This window comes from Phycodurus eques, chromosome 15 (assembly GCF_024500275.1).
Source record: "Phycodurus eques isolate BA_2022a chromosome 15, UOR_Pequ_1.1, whole genome shotgun sequence".
Lineage (NCBI taxonomy): Eukaryota > Metazoa > Chordata > Actinopteri > Syngnathiformes > Syngnathidae > Phycodurus > Phycodurus eques.
The window spans coordinates 1313778-1333789 of record NC_084539.1 but is presented as its reverse complement, the minus strand read 5'-3'; the positions used below and the strand labels follow the sequence as shown (position 1 = coordinate 1333789).

At 44.8% G+C, this 20012-nt stretch overlaps 1 protein-coding gene across 3 annotated transcripts in view; it reads left to right on the top strand.

The window, feature by feature from the left end:
* The window catches only part of megf10 (multiple EGF-like-domains 10), a 111430-nt gene that overhangs the window by 68148 nt on the left and 23270 nt on the right, over window positions 1–20012 (top strand). For all 3 annotated transcript variants that reach the window (XM_061699537.1, XM_061699536.1, XM_061699538.1), the window contains exons 9-19: window positions 758–894; window positions 7932–8144; window positions 12497–12671; window positions 13451–13571; window positions 14527–14690; window positions 16625–16727; window positions 16882–17028; window positions 17229–17363; window positions 19237–19365; window positions 19481–19609; window positions 19742–19870. In XM_061699537.1, coding sequence (XP_061555521.1) covers window positions 758–894; window positions 7932–8144; window positions 12497–12671; window positions 13451–13571; window positions 14527–14690; window positions 16625–16727; window positions 16882–17028; window positions 17229–17363; window positions 19237–19365; window positions 19481–19609; window positions 19742–19870 — 1582 coding nt within the window. The remainder of the gene's footprint in view (window positions 1–757; window positions 895–7931; window positions 8145–12496; window positions 12672–13450; window positions 13572–14526; window positions 14691–16624; window positions 16728–16881; window positions 17029–17228; window positions 17364–19236; window positions 19366–19480; window positions 19610–19741; window positions 19871–20012) is intronic.

Below are 20012 nucleotides of genomic sequence, written 5' to 3'. Positions count from 1 at the left end.
TACACACAACTTAATTTCTGAGCTTATTTGTTCTACTTCCTTTGTATGTATGGATTACTTGGGTTGTTCCCAACATCTGGTGAACATTTCATGTCAATAAGCACCTTTGGAAATATATTTCGTGAGGAAAATGGTGACGTGTCCATCCACCCATCCGTCCATTTTCTATCACTTATCTGAGGTCGGGTCGCGGGGGCAGTAGCTTTAGCAGGGATGCCCAGACTTCCCTCACCCCAGCCACTTCATCCAGCTCTTCCGGTGGGATCCCGAGGCGTTCCCAGGCCAGCTGAAAGACGTAGTCTCTTCAACGTGTCCTGGATCGTCCCTGGGGTCTCCTCCCGGTGGGACGTGCCCGGAACACCTCACCAGGGAGGCATCCGAATCAGATGCCCCAGCCACCTCATCTGGCTCCTTTCGATGTCGAGGAGCAGCGGCTCTACTCTGGGTCCTCCCGGATGACAGAGCTTCTCACCCTATCTCTCAGGGAGAGCCCGGACACCCTGCGGAGGAAACTCATTTCGGCCGCTTGTACCCGGTTTCTTGTTCTTTCGGTCACGACCCACAGACCATAGGTGGGCATTGCAAATGTAAATGGGCAGCAAGAGAAAGTTAATATTATAGTAGGATGAAAGCAAGAATTTTAAGAAGAAAATGAAAAGGGGGGGAGCTATTCTTACTTATTGAGTTCTGGCCAATGTGTCATTGGGGTTGGTATATCTACTTATTTACTGTATGAATGTATTGTTGTATTTTATAGGGTACAGTATGTGGACAGCCATGTCCAGAGGGGACATTTGGCCCAAACTGTTCCCAAGAATGCCAATGTCACAACAATGCCTTATGTAGTTCATCCACTGGACAGTGTCTCTGCAGCCCTGGATACACGGGAGAACGGTAAGAGATGACACCTTTCATTTCAGCAGGAAGCAAAATGTTTTTTCAATGAAAGCGCTTTGCTATGATTGTGACATTTATTGAAAAACATTTCAAGGAATGTTATTCTGTTCAATCCACCTTCTAACAGTATGTGTCAAATATTAGACATGAAATTGACTTGGGTTTGAATCTTCTGGGTGCTAGTCACAGTCATAATGAAACTTAAGTAAGAATCTGAATTTTTGGAATACTCCGCCATATAGTCAAATACAATGAAAGCTTCACATTATTTCAACAATATACATTTATCATTTTAGAATATGCCAGTGAATAACATGAGCATGAATGTTTGATGCAGTTGTCCTCTTTAGTGACTCCTGTCTGAAATGAGCAAACTGTAAAGCTTGTGAAAAATGGAGCAAATTCAAACGAAATAACCCCCTCCTAATCCCATTCACTTTGTCTGGACTATAACAGATAGAAAACAAAACCCACAAGCCTAGTTAGTGTTTTCTTGGACAAATCTGAGCCATGAACCACAACTTTTAAGTCCATATAATTAGCAATATCAGAGGGCATGCACCATATACTTAAGCAAGACAGGAATAGCCATCCCATGTGCCCATTAAGAGTAAATAAGGGTTTGAGTGAAGCCAAATGTCACGGTATAACGCTGCTTGGAAATAAGCAGCAAATGCCGCACCCTACCCTTCTGGAAACCATGAACAGCCTCGTGAGGGCCCCTCGGAAATACGGAACAAATAGTTATTGGCTGATTAGCCAGTGACTGTGCATCGTGTTACATTTGAGGATCTTGTCAATGAGCTTTGCTCGAGTTAAGGATCTTGTGTATGTATCTGTGTGCCCGCGCGTGTGCGTGTAATTGATGGGTAATTCCTGGCTATTGGGGCCTTTTCCGTCCCCCCGTGAAAAGACTTAATATTTTACTTTAAGTTCCGGTAAAGTAAATTCACATAATTTGTTTCGAAATGCATTACGCACTATTTTCGTGAACGCCATAAATCCTGTGCAGCAGGCGGCGCAGCTGTGCGCCAGAGGCGGGTTAGACCGGTGTTGGTAATTTTGTAGACGAGGCAAAGCTGGCGGATCTGAGGGTGGGCGGGCTGCGCCACTGTAGCAGTGTTTACAGCTGACTTCAGTCGCTGCCAATCAAAGTGGTGTTACGGCTCGTAAAAATCAAAAGCAGGACCCCAGAGCACACAACCAAGATTAAGCGATAAAACAAGACTTGTGTTAAATCAAGACCGCACCAAATGGTTAACAACAATAACGACGAAGAAACAAAAACAACTACGCTAATAAAAATAAATAAATAATCCACAAAGTGGATGGCGGTAGCACAACAGGAAACAGACACTGAAAAAATAAGTACAACAAATGACAAACTACTCTCAAAAGAAAATATATAAAAGCGCAACAAATTAATAATAAAAAAGATTTGGGTGTATATAAGCAAAACTAGATCGGTAACAAAAGAAGCGCAACTGGTAAAACAGAAAACAAGACAAAAGCAACAAACAAAGAACTCGATCTAATCTGCACAAGATTAGAGAGACAGGCAAACAAAACAAGCTAAACTACAAAAGATGATCCAACAAAAAGACAGAGAAACCAAAAACTACTTCCTATCGACCGAGAACAAAGAACCAGAGAACTACACTAAGCATGAATAGGAACAAACACGAGGCAACGGTGGTGAGTAGATAATAGTCTGGTGTATGTACTCTACATAAAGCAAAGCTAATTGCGATGTTGACCAGGTACGGACCGGGGGTCCGCCCATCCAAGACAACTGGGGGAAAAAAAACAAAACAGACCAAGCTAAATCACAGGCAAGCAGCTCCTCTCATTCGCTTGAAATGTGGAAGAGGACAATGCCGTAATTGCAGTGATCTCTGCGTGAGTGGAGAATTGTCACTTCTCTGGCCGTGGTGTGGCAACACACAATGTAAGCGGGTATTATTATTATTAAACAGAATGAGCTGGTGATAACCGTTGGCGACTTCCATGGATCAAGTTCCAAGGAGGTCGGTATCTGTCTGCCTGTGCCCGGCAGTAGGCATATGTTTCACATCGACTTTTAGCCAGCAAATTGTCTCTCCGCCAGGCGCATCTCTAAGAACACTCCCTGTACTTCGTGGAAATGCCCAGCTTGGAGTAGACCGGTCTGCCAAATTGGCAAAAGTGTGAAAATCAGGATCCACCGGCATTGGCACCCCATCGAAGATGACAATAGACGACAATAGAGCCCATAGCATTACTGGTCTTTTACCATTTCCGTGTTCCTGATATGTTGGGGCTTGGCTAAAAATGTTGCCCGGTGACATAAGTGGGCAACCGGCATGAATTCTCCCTCCCCCAGTGTATAAGAACTAATAAGAACAACTAGAGTGACAAAACTATCTGATAAAGTGACAAATAGGTTTGCAATGTTTATTGATAGCCCACCTTTATATAGGTAACATTAGGTTATGCTCGACTAATACACATTGGGGAGTCATCAATTGGTGGGAAAAAAATATATATTCTGCTGCACACTGGATGAACGTGGTTGATTCTCAGATAGATCAGTGTCTTCTGGCACAGAATTGGATTATACTCTGGTGGCTCAAACATGAACCGATGTCTCGGCATGCGGAAGTCACTAGAGGAAGTCGCGTCCATTTTTCAGGTCGTAGTTGCAATTTTAAAGCAAATAAATACAATGGAAAGGCACCTTCACTAGTGGTTAGATTTAATTGTCTCGAGATATACAACCCCAATTACAATGAAGTTGGGACGTTGTGTTAAATATAAATAAAAACAGGATACAATGGTTTGCAAATCAAGTTCAACTTATATTTAATTGAATACACTACAAACCGGAGGACACGACGTCCACAATTTCCAAAAACAATTTGAAATGTGGACTCGTCGGACCACAGAACACTTTTCCACTTTGCGTCAGTCCATCTTAGATGAGCTCGGGCCCAGAGAAGCCGGCGGCGTTTCTGGGTGTTGTTGATAAATGGCTTTTGTTCGCATAGTAGTTTCAAGTTGCACTGACGGATGTAGGGCCGAATTGTATTTACTGACATTGGTTTTCTGAAGTGTTCCTGAGCCCATGTGGTGATACCCTTTCCACATTGATGTTGGTTTTTGATGCAGTGCCCCCTGAGGGATCGAAGGTCACGGGCATTCAATGTTGGTTTGCGGCCTCGCCGCTTACATGCAGTGATTTCTCCAGATTCTCTGAACCTTTTGATGATATTATGGACCGTAGATGATGAAATCCACCTGTTCCCAATGAGCCTGTTCACGTGTGGGATGTTCCAAACAGGTGTTTGATGAGCATTCCTCAACTTTCTCAGTCTTTTTTGCCACCTGTCCCAGCTTTTTTGGAACGTGTTGCAGCCATAAAATTCTAAGTTAACGATTATTTGCGAAAAACAATCAAGTTTATCAGTTTGAACATTAAGTATCTTGTCTTTGTAGTGTATTCAATTACATATAGGTTGAACATGATTTGCAAAACATTGTATTCTGTTTTTATTTATGTTTAACACAACGTCCCAACTTCATTGGAATTGGGGTTGTACGTATGTATCAGTGGAAACAGTGTTTTTTTATTTTTTAAATTTTTTTTCATCATTTATTGTGTGTCCCCATTATCGCATTCCACCATGTTAGGTTGTGGTAGTTTTGGGGAAAAAAACGAGCTCCCATGCATACACATTCCAGATATCACAGCACTCTTTTGGAGGGAACTTAAAGTTGCAAACATTGGCGGTCCTACCTTGAATGGCACCCTGTGAGAGACCTCCCCCCCCCCCTTTGGCGCCAGCCCCAAACACACACACATACTGATGAACATTTTTGAATTTAATTATGAACCAATTAGAATACAGCAACAGCATAGAATGATTAAATTTAAGGTAACACAAATCTTGGATTGCACAAATTACTAAAATCTAAAAAGACACTTTTTGTATCAATTAGATCTCCATCTTGACAACCAAGAAATGGATTGTTAATGTATTTCCCATGTGCCTAATCATTTTACCGTTACATGAGAATACATCCCCTCCTGGAAGCCGTCACCTTATCGTGTTGGAGGGGTTTGCGTGTCCCGATGATCCGAGCAGTTAAGTTGTCTGGGGCTTCACGCCCCTGGTAGGGTCACCCATGGCAAACAGGTCCCAGGTGAGGGACCAGACAAAGTATGGCTAAAAGACCCCTATGATGAACAAAATAAATTGAAGTAGGTTTCACTTGCCCGGATCCGGGTCACCAGGGCCCACCTCTGGAGTCAGGCTTGGAGGTGGGGCTCGGAGGCGAGCACCCATGAGCGAGCGGAGAGGGAACAAGAGGCGAGCACAGCCTGAAAGGGTAACGTGAGTCCCCTTTCCCATGGGCTCACCACCTGTGGGAAGGGCCATAGGGGTCAGGTGCAGTGTGAACCGGGCGGCGGCCGAAGGCAGGGACCTTGGCGATCCAATCTAGGGACGTGGACTGTCCCCTCTCTGGCAGGGAAGGAGCCCGAGCTGGTGTGTGAGGTCAAGAAGTTCGACTAGATATAGTCTGACCCGCCTCCACACACACTCCCTGGTAGGGTCACCCATGGCAAACAGGTCACCCATGGCAAACAGGTCCTAGGTGAGGGACCAGACAAAGCACGGCTAAAAGACCTCTATGATGAAAACTATTAATGGATCTAGGATTCCCATCCCCGGACGCGGGTCACCGGGGGCCTCCTCTTGGCGATCCGATCCCCGGCTACAGAAACTGGCTCTAGGGACGTGGAATGTCGCCTCTCTGTCAAGGAAGGAGCCCGAGCTGGTGTGTGAGGTCGAGAAGTTCGACTAGATATAGTCTGACTCGCCTCCACACACAGCTTGGGCTCTGGTACCAGTCCTCTCGAGAGGGGTTGGACTCTCTTCCACTCTGTAGTTGCCCACGGTGAGAGGCGGCGAGCAGTTGTGCGTATACTTATTGCCACCTGTCTCGGCGCCTGTACGTTGGGGTTCACCCCGGTGGACAAGAGGGTAGCCTCCATCCGCCTTCGGGTGGGGGGGACGGGTCCTGACTGTTGTTTGTGCCTATGCACCAAACAGCAGTTCAGAGTACCCACCCTTTTTGGAGTCCTTGGAGGGGGTGCTGGAGAGCGCTCTCGCTGGGGACTCCATCGTTCTGCTGGGGGACTTCAATGCTCACGTGGGCAATGACAGTGAGACCTGGAAGGGCCTGATTGGGAGGAACGGCCCCCCCGATCAGAACCCGAGTGGTGTTCTGTTATTGGACTTCTGTGCTCGTCACGGATTGTCCATAACCAACATCATGTTCAAGAATAAGGGTGTCCACATGTGCACTTGGCACCAGGACACCCTAGGTCGCAGTTCGATGATCGACTTTGTGGTCATGCCATCGGACCTGCGGCCGCATGTCTTGGACACGCCGGTGAAGAGAGGGGCGGAGCTGCCAACTGATCACCACCTGGTGGTGAGTTGGCGCCGATGGTGGGGGAAGATGCCGATCCGACGTGGCAGGCCCAAACGTATTGTGAGGGTCTGCTGGGAACGTCTGGCAGAATCCCCTGTCAGAAGGAGTTTCAACTCCCACCTCCGCCAGAACTTTGGTCATGTTCCGGGGGAGGCGGGTGACATCGAGTCCGAGTGGACCATGTTCCGCGCCACCATTGCTGAGGCGGCCGACCGGAGCTGTGGCCGTAAGGTGGTCGGTGTCTGTCGTGGTGGCAATCCCCGAACCCGTTGGTGCACACCAACGGTGGGGATGCCGTCAAGCTGAAGAAGGAGTCCTATCAGGCCTTTTTGGCCTGTGGGACTCCTGAGGCAGCTGATGGGTACCGGCTGGCCAAGCGGAATGCAGCTTTGGTGGTTGCTGAAGCAAAAACTCGGGAATGTGAGGAGTTCAGTGAGGCCATGGAGAACGACTTCCGGGCGGCTTCAAGGAAATTCTGGTCCACCATCCGGCGCCTCAGGAGGGGGAAGCAGTGCACCATCAACACTGTGTATAGTGGGGATGGGGCGCTAATGACCTCGACTCAGGACGTTGTGAGCCGGTGTGGGGAATACTTCGAAGACCGCCGCAATTCCACCAACATGCCTTCCCATGAGGGAGCAGAGTCTGGGTTCTCTGAGGCGGGCTTTCCTATGTCTGGGGTTGAGGTCACCGAGGTGGTTACAAAGGTGGTGGATTGGATTCGCCCGGAGTCCCTAAAGGCTCTGGATGTTATGGGGCTGTTCTAGTTGTTCTAGCCTCTGCAACAATGCGTGGACATCGGGGACAGTGCCTCTGGATTGGCAGACTGGGGTGGTGGTCCCCCTTTTTAACTACAGGGGCATCAAACTTCTCAGCCTCCCTGGTAAGGTCTATTCAGGAGTGCTGCAGAGGAGGGTCCGTCGGGAAGTCGAATGTCCGATCCAGCAGGATCAGTGTGTTTTCTGTCTTGACCGTGGAATAGTGGACCAGCTCTACAGCCTCGGCAGGGTCCTCGAGGGTGCATGGGAGTTCGCCCAAGTCCACAAAACATGTGTTTTGTGGACTTGGAGAAGGCGTTCAACAGTGTCCCTCGGGGAGTCCTGTGGGGGGTGCTTCGGGAGTATGGCGTACCGAATCCCCTGATATGGGCTGTTCGGTCCCTGTACGACCGGAGTCAGAGTTTGATCGGCATATCAGGCAGTCGGTCGGACTCGTTTCCGGTGAGGGTTGGACTCCACCAAGGCTGCCCTTTGTCACCGATTCTATTCATAACTATTCATAAAACAATTATTATATTTTAAGTTTCTCAGTTCTGCCAATACAATTATTTAATTATTTAAACTACAAACTGTGAAAATGTCAGAAAAAAAATTCAGTTACTAGTAAGTTAAATTAAATTGGGCTCACTAACTTTTGACTGTCCCTCGTATATTACAAAACATATCTGTTTGATTTAATACAGTAACATCATCCGATAAACAGTATAGCTTATTTCGTTTATGGAATGATCACATCCATCTTTTGAATTGTGTGACCTTGTGCATATCTGTGGACAGGTGTCAGGATGAATGTCCAGTCGGTACTTATGGTGCTGGCTGTTCAAAGAGATGTCGCTGTAAGAACAACAGCAAATGCTACCACAGCTACGGAAACTGCTTGTGTGAGCCAGGCTTCACAGGCGAGACGTGTGATGTCCGACTATGTCCCAAAGGAAACTATGGCCTACTGTGTGACAGGAAGTGTCCATGTTATGCCCGCAATACACAGAGGTAAAGTATTTCGCAGAATTCTATCTTGGACAGATTTAATATACTTCAGAACTTCATCAGATTCAACACACTTTACATGTAAAAATGTTCTACATTGGAACCTCTAAGGTGAAATCCATTGCGGGACACTGATGATTTTGAAATGATTATTTCCATTGGAAGTAATAGAAATTTGTTCCAGGATCAAACTGCAAACTGTTGGCATCATTAGGACTTAAACTGTTCTGTCAATTAACTTTCATACAGGTGTAAGCACAAGAAATGTCAAATGTAAAAACAAAATCCGAAAGTCTTTAACGGATGTTACCTGGTCATCGCAGTGGTCGGTTATGTGCTTGCCCACGGTCTGTTGGACGGGACACAATTGGAGAATCAGCCAAATGCACAGAGACGTCGGAGTCAGGACAGACCATCACGGCGGCCTGGCCGAGCTCGGGGGCGTGGCCTCCAGGAAGGGGCTCAGGCTGTTGTGGGCCTTGCTTCACATTATTCGCCAAGCTGCGGATGATCTCCAGGATAGCATGTGCAGCAGTACCCAATTCTTTGTTACCGACCCCTTGAGGAGTTGAGAAGGCGGCTACATGACTTTTGGGCTTGTCGCGTTCAAGCGAACCGGACCAGGAGTCACTTTTTTCCAGCAAATGTTCAGTGTTTTGGCGCGCGTCATTATTTTGGTAGTTCAAACCTGAAATATTGTGATCCGACAGCTTTATGTTGGTCTTTTTATAAATAGCGAAGCCTCGAGCGGCTAGGTCGCGCAGTTGTGAGCTGGACAGCATGCGGGGGCATACTGCTACCCCCAAATGTTGCTTTATATAGGGATGCATGTCTTCAACAAAAAGAGTTTGAAAATGTATGTCTTCCTCCATGTTAGGTTTGTTTAAATTTCCCAAATTTACTTAAACGACAGTAATAAGCATGTGGCGTTTCGAGGTTCTCCTGTTTAACAGTAAGAGCTGCCAGGAAGCCGGTTGGGGGCTCTGGATCATCAAATTCTTGAGACAAAGCCTGACAGAGGGCTTGATAGTTTGGCAATACATGTGGCGGTTGTCTCTCGATTGAGCTACTTACTTCCTGGTTAGGTGTAACTCTAATAAGGTACAATCTATCGTCTGTAGTAGCGGAAGGAAATCGTTTAAGGTAAAAGTCAATAGCTCTCAGGTACGCGGCTGTGTCGTGTGAACTGTCAGATTTAGGTTAGAATCTCGGAATGTTGCCCGCAAAGTCTTTTGAGCTCATACTTGTAGTGACGCCAGGCAGTTGTGCCAGGGACAAAGCGGGGTGGTGCGAAGTGACAGGGGCCGTTGACCGTATCCCAGGGAGGTCCGAACCAAGCGCTGCTTTGTCGCTCCTCGGAGGCAGACTGACAGGTGTACGCTCATTGGCGTCATTAGACAGTGTTTGCTGGAGGAAGATGTGTTCCTGATTGGCGATTAATTTGCAGGCTCGCTGCAATTCCTGTTATTTCAGCTTCCTGTTCTACCCTTAGCTTTTGAAGATGGAACATGTCAGTTTCTAGTACTGTCTATTGTGCCATGAGTTCACAAGAGTACTCGACCCGTTTACCGCGTTCATCTTTCAGCATCTCAAGCTACGTTTGAGATGTTAAACAATTAAATAGCGTTTGCGAACTCTGGTGTCAATGTTCATCACGTAACTTTTAGTATTTGAGTACATGCGTAGAAGCAGTCATCAAATCGAACAAAATTGTCAAATTTTATGGACAAATGAATTTGATCGAATTAAAATTGCTGAGCGAGGTTGAGCAATTTAATCTTTGATTCAAAACAATTGCGAAGGCACCTAGGTGGAGTGAGAAGAATCAGCTTGTCAACTAAATTTCAAATTCAACTCATTCATTTATTTAGCTCTGCTAATCTTTTGGTCGGGGAAGGAGTTTTTTGAAGACATGAATCAAGATTTGACGGGAAGCTGCTCATTAGGTTAAGGTCCACTTGCCGTGCACCAGGCCATGTCCTAATCGCCGTCTCACAGCAGGGCAGCGTGGAGGAGTGGGGGTTCTCAGGTGGTCGCGTGTCTCTGTGACGCCTCAAAGTTGCGGCGCGCATGTCCGCGACACTTTCATGTTAGCAAGCTATAGACCCATCTCAAATCTCCCTTTCATAGCCAAGATTGTTGAGAAAGTTATTTTTAATCAACTCAGCAATTTCTTGAACTGAAATGGACTTTTTGACAAATTTCAATCAGGTTTCCAAACTCATCACAGTACAGAATCTGCTCTTATCAAAGTGCTAAATGATATAAGGTTGAATACTGACTCGGGAAAGGTGTCAATTCTGGTGTTGTTGGACCTCAGTGTGGCTTTTGATAGGGTAGATCATAATATACTGCTGAACAGGTTGGAAACGTGGGTAGGACTAAATGGAACAGTCATTACATGGTTCAAGTCCAACCTGGAGGAAAGGACTTATTTTGTAACCATTGGAAGTTTTCAATTTCATCGAATGGCAATGACCTATGGGGTCCCTCAAGGGTCAGTTCTTGGACCCCTCCTGTTCAGCCTGTATATGCTACCCTCGGTTCAAATTCTTCAGAACTTTAATTTTGATTATCATAGCTATGCAGATTACACACAGTTTTATATCTAGCAGTTTCTCCAGATGACAACAGTTCAATTGAGGTGTTGTGTCACTGTCTAAAACAGATTTTTCTTCAGTTAAACCACAACATTCATCCATCCATTTTCCGAGCCGCTTCTCCTCACTAGGGCCACGGGCGTGCTGGAGCCTATCCCAACTATCATCGGGCAGGAGGCGGGGTACACCCTGAACTGGTTGCCAGCCAATCGCAGGGCACATACAAACAAACAACCATTCGCACTCACATTCACACCTACGGGCAATTTAGAGTCTCCAATTCATGCATGTTTTTGGGATGTGGGAGGAAACCGGGGTGCCCGGAGAAAACCCACGCAGGCACGGGGAGAACATGCAAACTCCACACAGGCGGGGCCGGGGATTGAACCTGGGTCCTCAGAACTGTGAGGGTGACGCTCTAACCAGTCGGCCACTGTGCCGCCTAAACCACAACAAAACAGGGATAATTTTTTGGGCAATAAAGAAAAGAGAATTTCTGTTCGTAAATACCTGGAGTCACTCTCTTTAAAATCCAAAGACCAAGTCCGAAACCTTGGTGTTCTGAGAGATTTCGACCTGACTTTCAACAGTCATATCAAATCAATTACTAAAACTGCCTTCAACCATCTGAAGACCATATCCAGAGTGAAGGCTTGCATATGTCAAGCAGACCAGGAGAACCTCATCCATGTTTTGATCTCAAGTAGACTTGACTATTGTAATGGTCTTCTGACTGGACTCCCTATAAAGAGCATTAAACAGCTGCATCTCATTCAGAATACTGCAGCTCGGGTTCTGACCAGAACACAGAGGTCAGGGCATATTACTCCAATTTTAAAGTCTTTACACTTGCTTCCAGTCAGCTTTAGAATAGTTTTTAACGTCCTGCTACTGGTCTACGAATCAGTAAACGGCTTAGGTCCTGAATTCATGAATGAAATGCTAAAGGAATATAAACCCAGTAGGGCTTTGAGATCGACAGAGTCAGGTCAAATAGTGGAGCGCAGAATCCAACGCAAACATGGTGAAGCAGCATTTAGCTATTATGCTGCACACAAATGGAATAAGTTGCCAACAGAAGTGACATGTTTTTAAGTCGAGGTTAAAAACTCTTGTTTTTTCCCGTGGTTTTTAGAGCATTTCCACTTTTAAATGATATTTCTTGCACTGTATGCCGTTTTAATTGTATATTCATTTGTATCCACTAGACAAGGAAGGCACACAGGAGACTCAGGAAAATCAAACAAAACTCCAGATATCAATACAAAACCAGTATGAACACACAAACACAAGACAACATTAACAAAAAATGGTTTCTCTCAAACAGCAGCTTAGACAGCCCCTTAGTCCCCCCTCCAGCCCCACCTACGAAAAAAAAACGACTGTTATAAAAGAAATTCAGGCAGCTGTCCCACACAGTTGAGAGGTCCCTGCTCAGGCTGTGTGGAATTTGCATGTTCTTCCCATGCCCGCGTGTGTTTTCTCACATTCCAAAAACATGCATGCAACATGCAATTCAAGACTCTTAATTGTTCATAGGTGTGAATGGTTGTTTGTCTATATGTGGTCTGTGATTGACGGCCAACCAATCCAGGGCGGAGTCCGCCTCTTGTCTAAAGTCAGCGGGGATAGGCTTCAGTTCACTCTCAGGCGGTATAGAAAAGGGGTGGATGAATCAAGAACTTAAATGAAAATAATAATTTCACAAAAAAACATTTTCAGTCCTTAACAATGCTGTATCTTGTCTCTGACCAGCTGCCATCCAATGTCAGGGGAGTGTACATGTCTGTCTGGTTGGTCTGGCCTCTACTGCAATGAGACGTGCACGCCAGGATTCCATGGCGAGTCCTGCCAGCAGGTGTGCCAGTGCCAGAATGGTGCAGACTGCCACAGTGTAACAGGAAAATGTGTTTGTGCTCCAGGCTTCACGGTAAACCTGTTCAATATTTTCTCATGTCTGTGAGAGCTTAAGCTAATTATGTGACATCAACGTTAATTAAGATTATTTGCCTTGTTTGATTATGAATACAGGCCTGAACTGATCCCCAGCCAATCGCAGGGCACATATAAACAAACAACCGTTTGCACTCACATTCACACCTACGGGCAATTCAGAGTCTTCAATTAACCGACCATGCATGTTTTGGGGATGTGGGAGGAAACCGGAGTACCCGGGGAGAACATGCAAACTCCACACAGGCGAGGCCGGATTTGAACCCCCGTCCTCAGAACTGTGAGGCAGAGGTGCTAACCAGTCGCCCACCGTGCTGCCTGTAGCGTCTTTCCAAAAAAATGCACGTGAGGTTGATTGAGACTAAAATCTCCCCCCCACGACTCAAATGCGGACAAGCAGTACCGATAATGGATGGATGCTTTATAAATACATCTTTAATGTACCGTTTAGACCATATTTAATGGCACTATGTGTTTGCTGTAGTTTAGATTGGTGTCACTGATAGGCGCGTTTTGCCAGGCTGATATTGACGGGGTAGGTCTGATCTCTTCATTTACGCTGCAGTGATATTTCCATCGGTTTTGTACCCATGTGGAAGAGGTCTGATTCTGAGGCTATCCAATTTCATGCATTTATTTCTCTTTACGTTGCCAAGACAAATATCCAAAACGGGCCACTTGAGAGCAAATAACTGGAATTGTGGCATGTGAACCTTGTAGTTGCCACTAACCTGGTGTAAGTTTTCATTCTTCCAGGGTTTAGACTGTTCAATTCCGTGCCCAGCAGAATCTCATGGAGCGAATTGCTCCTCCACCTGTAACTGTAAGAATGGAGCTCAGTGTTCACCTGTGGATGGGTCCTGCTTCTGTAAACCAGGTAAGCTGAAAAAGACTAAGTATATTACTTATAGTGGCGTTGGAGTTGGAGTCTAAGAGGATGCAAAATCCTCTTAGAATCCTCTCCACATCCTGGTCATCAGCTCTTCCAGCTCCTGCCCTCAGGTAGACGCTATCGAACAATGCGAACTAAGACTAGCAGACATTCCAACAGCTTCTTCCCTCTTGCCATTAACTTTTTAAACAGTTAACTTAAAATTCCGTTGCAACAGGCTGCCAATTTTCTGTCTTGAGTTTGTTTGAGTTTCACATTTCTGTCGGGCCAATGGTACATTACGCGTGCACTCACTGTAGTATTCTCGCCACGCTGCACTATTTGCATATCTGTTGTTGACCAATACTGGCCACTCATGTGCCTGAGTAGGATCAGCACCATATGCACAATCGACATTGTCCCAGATTATCGCACTACTAGTCACTTTAAACTGCATACATTTCTTTTTAAGTTTGCGCCCTTTGCACAATGGTCATCGCACCGGACTATTGTTCTATTAAGTCATTCAAACTGCTCTAATTGCTAGAGAACTCTGCATTCTTTTGCACAACTGTCACAAAAAAAGCAAATTGTACTGGCATTACCAGATAGCAACCTTTTTATTGCTCAGTGACTGTTTTTCTCAATGTCTTTATATCCCAAAAGTATTCTCTATTGACTGCCTGTTGTCGTACGAGAGCCGCTCCAACGACCGGAGACAAATTCCTTGTGTGCTTTTGACATACTTGGCAAATAAAGATGATTCTGATTCTGATTCTGATTAACGCTATTGGTTGGAGTCTCTGTGAGAAACATTTTTCAAGCAGTTCTCTTAACCAAGGTATTGACACGAGATCTGGGTCCGGTCCCCAGGCGACAGACCGGGCCCATCCTATTCTCCTTAAGGATGATCAAATGATGTTATCCATTTGTAAATAATTATAACGCTTCTTTAAATCAGGGTGGCACGGAGTGGACTGTTCCATCAACTGCCCCAGTGGTACATGGGGTCTTGGCTGTAACATGACCTGTCTTTGTGGGAATGAAGGCGCTTGTGATGCTGTGACTGGTCGCTGTACTTGTGCCGTGGGTTGGAGAGGAAAGAAGTGTGACCTACAATGCCAGGTGACAATACTTAGTGTTTGAATATTTCTCACAAATAAACGCAACGGCATTGTTAGTGGAAGCAAAATCCAATATATGAAGGGCCGTCAAAAAGTGATGAGCCCAGTTTGATTTAAACTGCTAATTAATTGATTTTTTCTGGTCGCAGTTTATAGTTGAAATACTTTTTGGAAGGTTTATTTTGTTGTTGTTGAAGCCTGTTGTCTGCCTGTCAGCCATTTTGGAAATGAGGTCATTGTTGGATGCCCATCAGAAGCAGAGAGCTGTGATTGAATATCTTGCTTTGGAAAGGGAACCGCCACTAAACATTTTCAAAAGGTTGCAAAAAGTGTACGGGGAAGCTGCAGCACACTCAAAAAGTGGGTGTCCAGGGTCAAAGGTGAGGAGCAAGAGCTTGTTTTGAGTGACGGAAAGAAGACAGGCTGAAAAAGAACCTTTTTAAATAAACCTTCAAAGAAGTATTTCAACTTTAAACCTTGAAAATTGCAGAAGAAAAATCAATGACATACAGTATTAGTAGGTTCAATTAAATTGGGCTCATATCCTTTTGACTGTCCCTCGTAACACACATAAATTCACAATACAGTATTGCAGGGATCTCGTTTGATGTTCGTCCCACGTCTGAGACGCACAAAGATTTGCAGGGTCGCATAAGGTACGATCAATCTGCATTTTAGGACACAGTGCTAGGGCTTAGTACTCTGTCGTGGTACTGAAAATCGGCCGTATGATTTATTTTTTATTTTTTGGGACGAGACAGGAATATTTGGTCGCATATCCGCCCGAATTTGTGAATGGTGCAGCCCCCCCAAAAAAAGAGGGTACGGACAGGTGCCCGGTCATTTGAGGAAGAAAAAAAACATTTCCGCGATTTGAAAGCACACGCATGAAACCTATCATGGCCTCTAAGCCAATCAGAGATTGTGAAGGGCGGGGACCCCCGTCTGATTGGCCGTGTGCGCGCGTGTGTGCTTTTCAAATGCGGCCGCTCGCATACACGAAGCAAAGTTTTTCCGGCGGCGAGCCGGGAGCTGCACACAGTTAATGGAATCAGTTCTAAAGCCGAACGCCACCGCATCAATGTGGGAACATTTTGGATTCAAGCTAGATGAACGCGACCATCCCCCTAACACCGACAGGCTGGTATGTTGAATTTGTATGAAGTTGCAACAAAAACAACAAAACTTCAAACTGCAAAGTGACAAAATCCATTTTAAACACAACCATCCCACTCCATTTCTTCAGCTGGGAACAAAAAACACAGCAGGACATTTCCTGTTTCCTGCCAGCTTGTAATTATGGAACCCTTTGCCCAACAATGCAAATACCAACGTGACGGCTTATATGTTCCACGTATGCTCACTTTGTATACAGTGTAGCGTACTCACTTTTGTGAGAGATGTAGCCACCGAACATGTTGGCGAAGCTGCGTACAAAGAAAGGCTGCACACCTTTGAAAAGTTGTACAAATCTTAAATCAAAACATCTTGCTTTGATCGACTTGTTGTGTCGTCATTAATGTTGCTTACTCGGCCCTTTTTCTTAACCAACTGGAAGCTTACCTGTTAACTTGCCTGTTAAGGCATTAATGACTGCTTATCCCTCTGTATTTAGGTGCACGTTTTGTGAACAGAGCCTAGATTTATTTTAAAATCAAATATTGTATTTATTGTGCTACATTCCAATGTCAATGCTCATTATTCTACAAACTAGAAATAAAAGTCAATTGTTCTTCAAAAAGATGCTCTAAATGCCGTTATTTCAGTGGCATAAATAACATCAACGATACTATCTTTGATCATGACCATGATCCTTTTTTGGAGAACTATCATCCTGCAAAAATGTGCTCATTGTTTCCACTCACATTGTCTCAAGTGTAAAATGATCTATGGATTGGTTTTGAGCCTGTGATGTTAACATTTGGTGTTCTCCAGGACGGTACCTACGGTCTTGACTGCAAAGAGCTCTGCGACTGTAGCCATGCTGAGGCATGCCATCACGCCACTGGGTACTGCCACTGCCTGGCTGGATGGACTGGTAAGGGAAAATAGATGGGGTCTTCACATCAGTGACGTATCACCATTTAAGGGATCGTCGCACATGTTTCCGGGCCACTTCTCTGAGACAATGAAAGAAAGAAATGAGGGGGAGGTGATATTGTTCAAGACGACACGATTGTGTCTGTGAGCAGGTATCCACTGTGACAGTGTGTGTGCAGAGGGCCGCTGGGGCCCCAACTGCTCCCTAGCCTGTAACTGCAAGAACGGAGCATCTTGCTCCCCTGATGAAGGAACATGTGAGTGTGCACCAGGATACAGAGGCAGCACCTGTCAGAGGAGTAAGTGATGACGTTTTGATGAAGTGCTTTATTTCAGGTGACGACACTGTACAATTTCTGATCTTTTCAAAGCACAGTAACAGATGTCCAGCCCACAAATGTCACACTTTTTGGACTTTTGCTGTGGTAATTAACATTTGAAGTGAGCATTGGACATGAATAACATGAACTAATCTTTGGGTTCCTTTTTTTCTATACAGTATGCTCTCCAGGTTACTTTGGTCACCGCTGTAGTCAGACATGTCCCAAGTGTGTCCACAGTAATGGACCGTGCCACCATGTCGGTGGACAGTGCGACTGTCTGCCAGGCTTTAAGGGGGGCCTTTGCAATGAGGGTGAGCGTTCCACCCCGCAGCTACGACCTCCTTTTACGAAAGTATATTGGCGGTTTCTAACAGTTCAACTACAACTCGGGCATTTAAAAAAAAAAAAAAAAAATTGATCAATAACGGTAAAGGGTTTTCTTTTTGTTTCTTCTTTTGTTTTGTTTCTTATGCCGCCTTGGTTTTTCTGGGTACATTTCTCCCATTCCGAAACAGCCACATGGTGGTGGCCAATTCAAATAGGCTTCTTTTTATAACAGTAAAGACAAAAGTGCATAACAGTAAATAGATTAATAGCTTCATAAGAATCGTGTGAGTTTCGTGTGAGCGACATAACTGATCCTAACTACTCACTAAACCCATTACACGCTTGTCTTTATACAATCGTAATGACGGTAAAGACGTAATACTTTGGACATTTTCACAAATAGATCTCACAAGTACCATTTATTTTGCTCTCTGCTACTCATCCTCCCACATCAGTCACAGATGCCTCTGGCGTATTGCAACAACATAGTGAGGCTTTCTCCAGTGCCATTAACGTTAAAGATAGCTTGAGAGACAAATAAGGACCCTTTGTAAAAGAACAAAGGAAAAAAAAAAAAGACGAATTTGCATTAGTTTTCATGGCAAAGGCATATTAAGGAATCGGAGAAAAATCCTATATACTGTATCTCAAAAAGTCATTAGCATCTCATAGATCATTTTACACTTGAAACAATGTGAGTCCCAGGATGCACGTGTCTGGAAACAATGAGTCCCAGCCATGGAACAATTGGTCCCTGCAATTTATCATCACGGACTACAGATACAGTAATCCTCCGCTATATCACGGTTCTTGCTTCGCTGTCCCGCTATATTCCAGATTTTTATGACAGTTGTTCCTCTATTATTATTTTATTTGAACTGTTTGGACAATATTTTTGTGTTATCCATTGCGCTCTCTCGCTCTCAATATATTGTATGTGTTTTTTTTTTTTTTTTTTTAAATTTTCATTTTTTAGGACGATGTATTTACCCATTTCTCCGGGTACTCCGGTTTCCTCCCACTTCCCAAAAATATGCGTGGTAGGTTAATTGAAGACTCTAAATTGCCCGTAGGTGTGAATGTGAGTGCGAATGGTTGTTTGTTTGTATGTGCCCCGCGATTGGCTGGCGACCGGTTCAGGGTGTACACCGCCTCTCACCCGAAGACAGCTGGGATAGGCTATAGTGGTATTCGAGCACAACGATTCAGGTCCATCATTTTTAAGAACAATTAACTCCAAGTATATATTGAGCATTGGCACTGTAATGTAGAACTATAAAAAAAATATAGCTTAAGATAAATACAAAAAATATCAATAAAACACACTTCGGGCTGTGTTCACAAAAATTGCACTTACACAAACATGAAAAATTTAGTCGCACTCTAGAAAAAAAATTAAGACGCCGGATTTCCAGCACCACGGCGGAGTACTAATCGATGGCATTGCGTCCTCCGACGCAGATTGATCTTACTTTATGCGTCCCTGCATATTTTTGTGCGTCTCCAACACGGGACGCACCTCGAACGAGATCCCCTGCATCTTCAGAAAACATGTTGCAAATCATGAAACCTCTTAACGGTAAAGGCATTTTGGCGTTAAAAGTTTGAAAAGTATGACTTTAAAATATTTTTGCTCTTGTAATTATGACCTTTTGATGGATAACTGCCAATATTTCAAATACTCATATCAGTCAAATGAATTGATTTTCCAAAGGAAATTTGGTGGGTCATGTCTTTCCCGTTTTTGATCAAATCATATGAAAATGACCCAACTATCAATGATACCGTTTAGTCCCTGCACTGCAACATTTCTGCTGTTTCGAAACATGGCTAAGAAAGACATCTCTTATTATGTAGTGTGTCCCAGTGGTTACTACGGGAAGAAGTGTACCTTGAGCTGCAGCTGCACCAACAACGGCACCTGTAACCCTATTGATGGCTCCTGTCAGTGTTTCCCAGGATGGATCGGCAGTGACTGCTCTCAGCGTTAGTTCACTCAGTTGACTTATATACAGTGTAAAATGGGTGGTACTGGTGTGCTGCATTCCATTTCTGTTTCACTGTACATCAAGTCACACGGAATCTTGTCTGTGTGTTGCAGCATGTCCTCCTGCTCATTGGGGGCCCAACTGCATCCACACATGTAACTGTCACAACGGAGCACACTGCAGTGCCTATGATGGGGAATGCAAGTGCACCCCAGGATGGACCGGCCTTTACTGCACACAACGTCAGTCCAATGCACAAGGACTTGAGCTTTTCCTTCACAGTCACAGCCAATTACCTGTTTTGTTTTGTTGTTGTTATTTCCCGCATTAGATGAATGTTTTGGCTTGATAAAAATGTCTTGTCTACCTCGCAGGTTGTCCTTTAGGGTTTTATGGGAAGGATTGTTCTCAGTCATGCCAGTGCAGGAACGGAGCAGACTGTGATCACATCTCTGGTCAATGCACCTGCCGCACTGGCTTCATGGGTCAACACTGTGAACAAAGTACGTACACACTTTCGTTATTTGCAGCAACTATCCCTCAAAAGAAATGATTTATTTATACAAAAGAAACGCTATTGGAACTAGTTGTAAGAACGCTTTAAAACGTTGGTGACTCTCTAGTGACTCGTCTGACTCAGTTCCA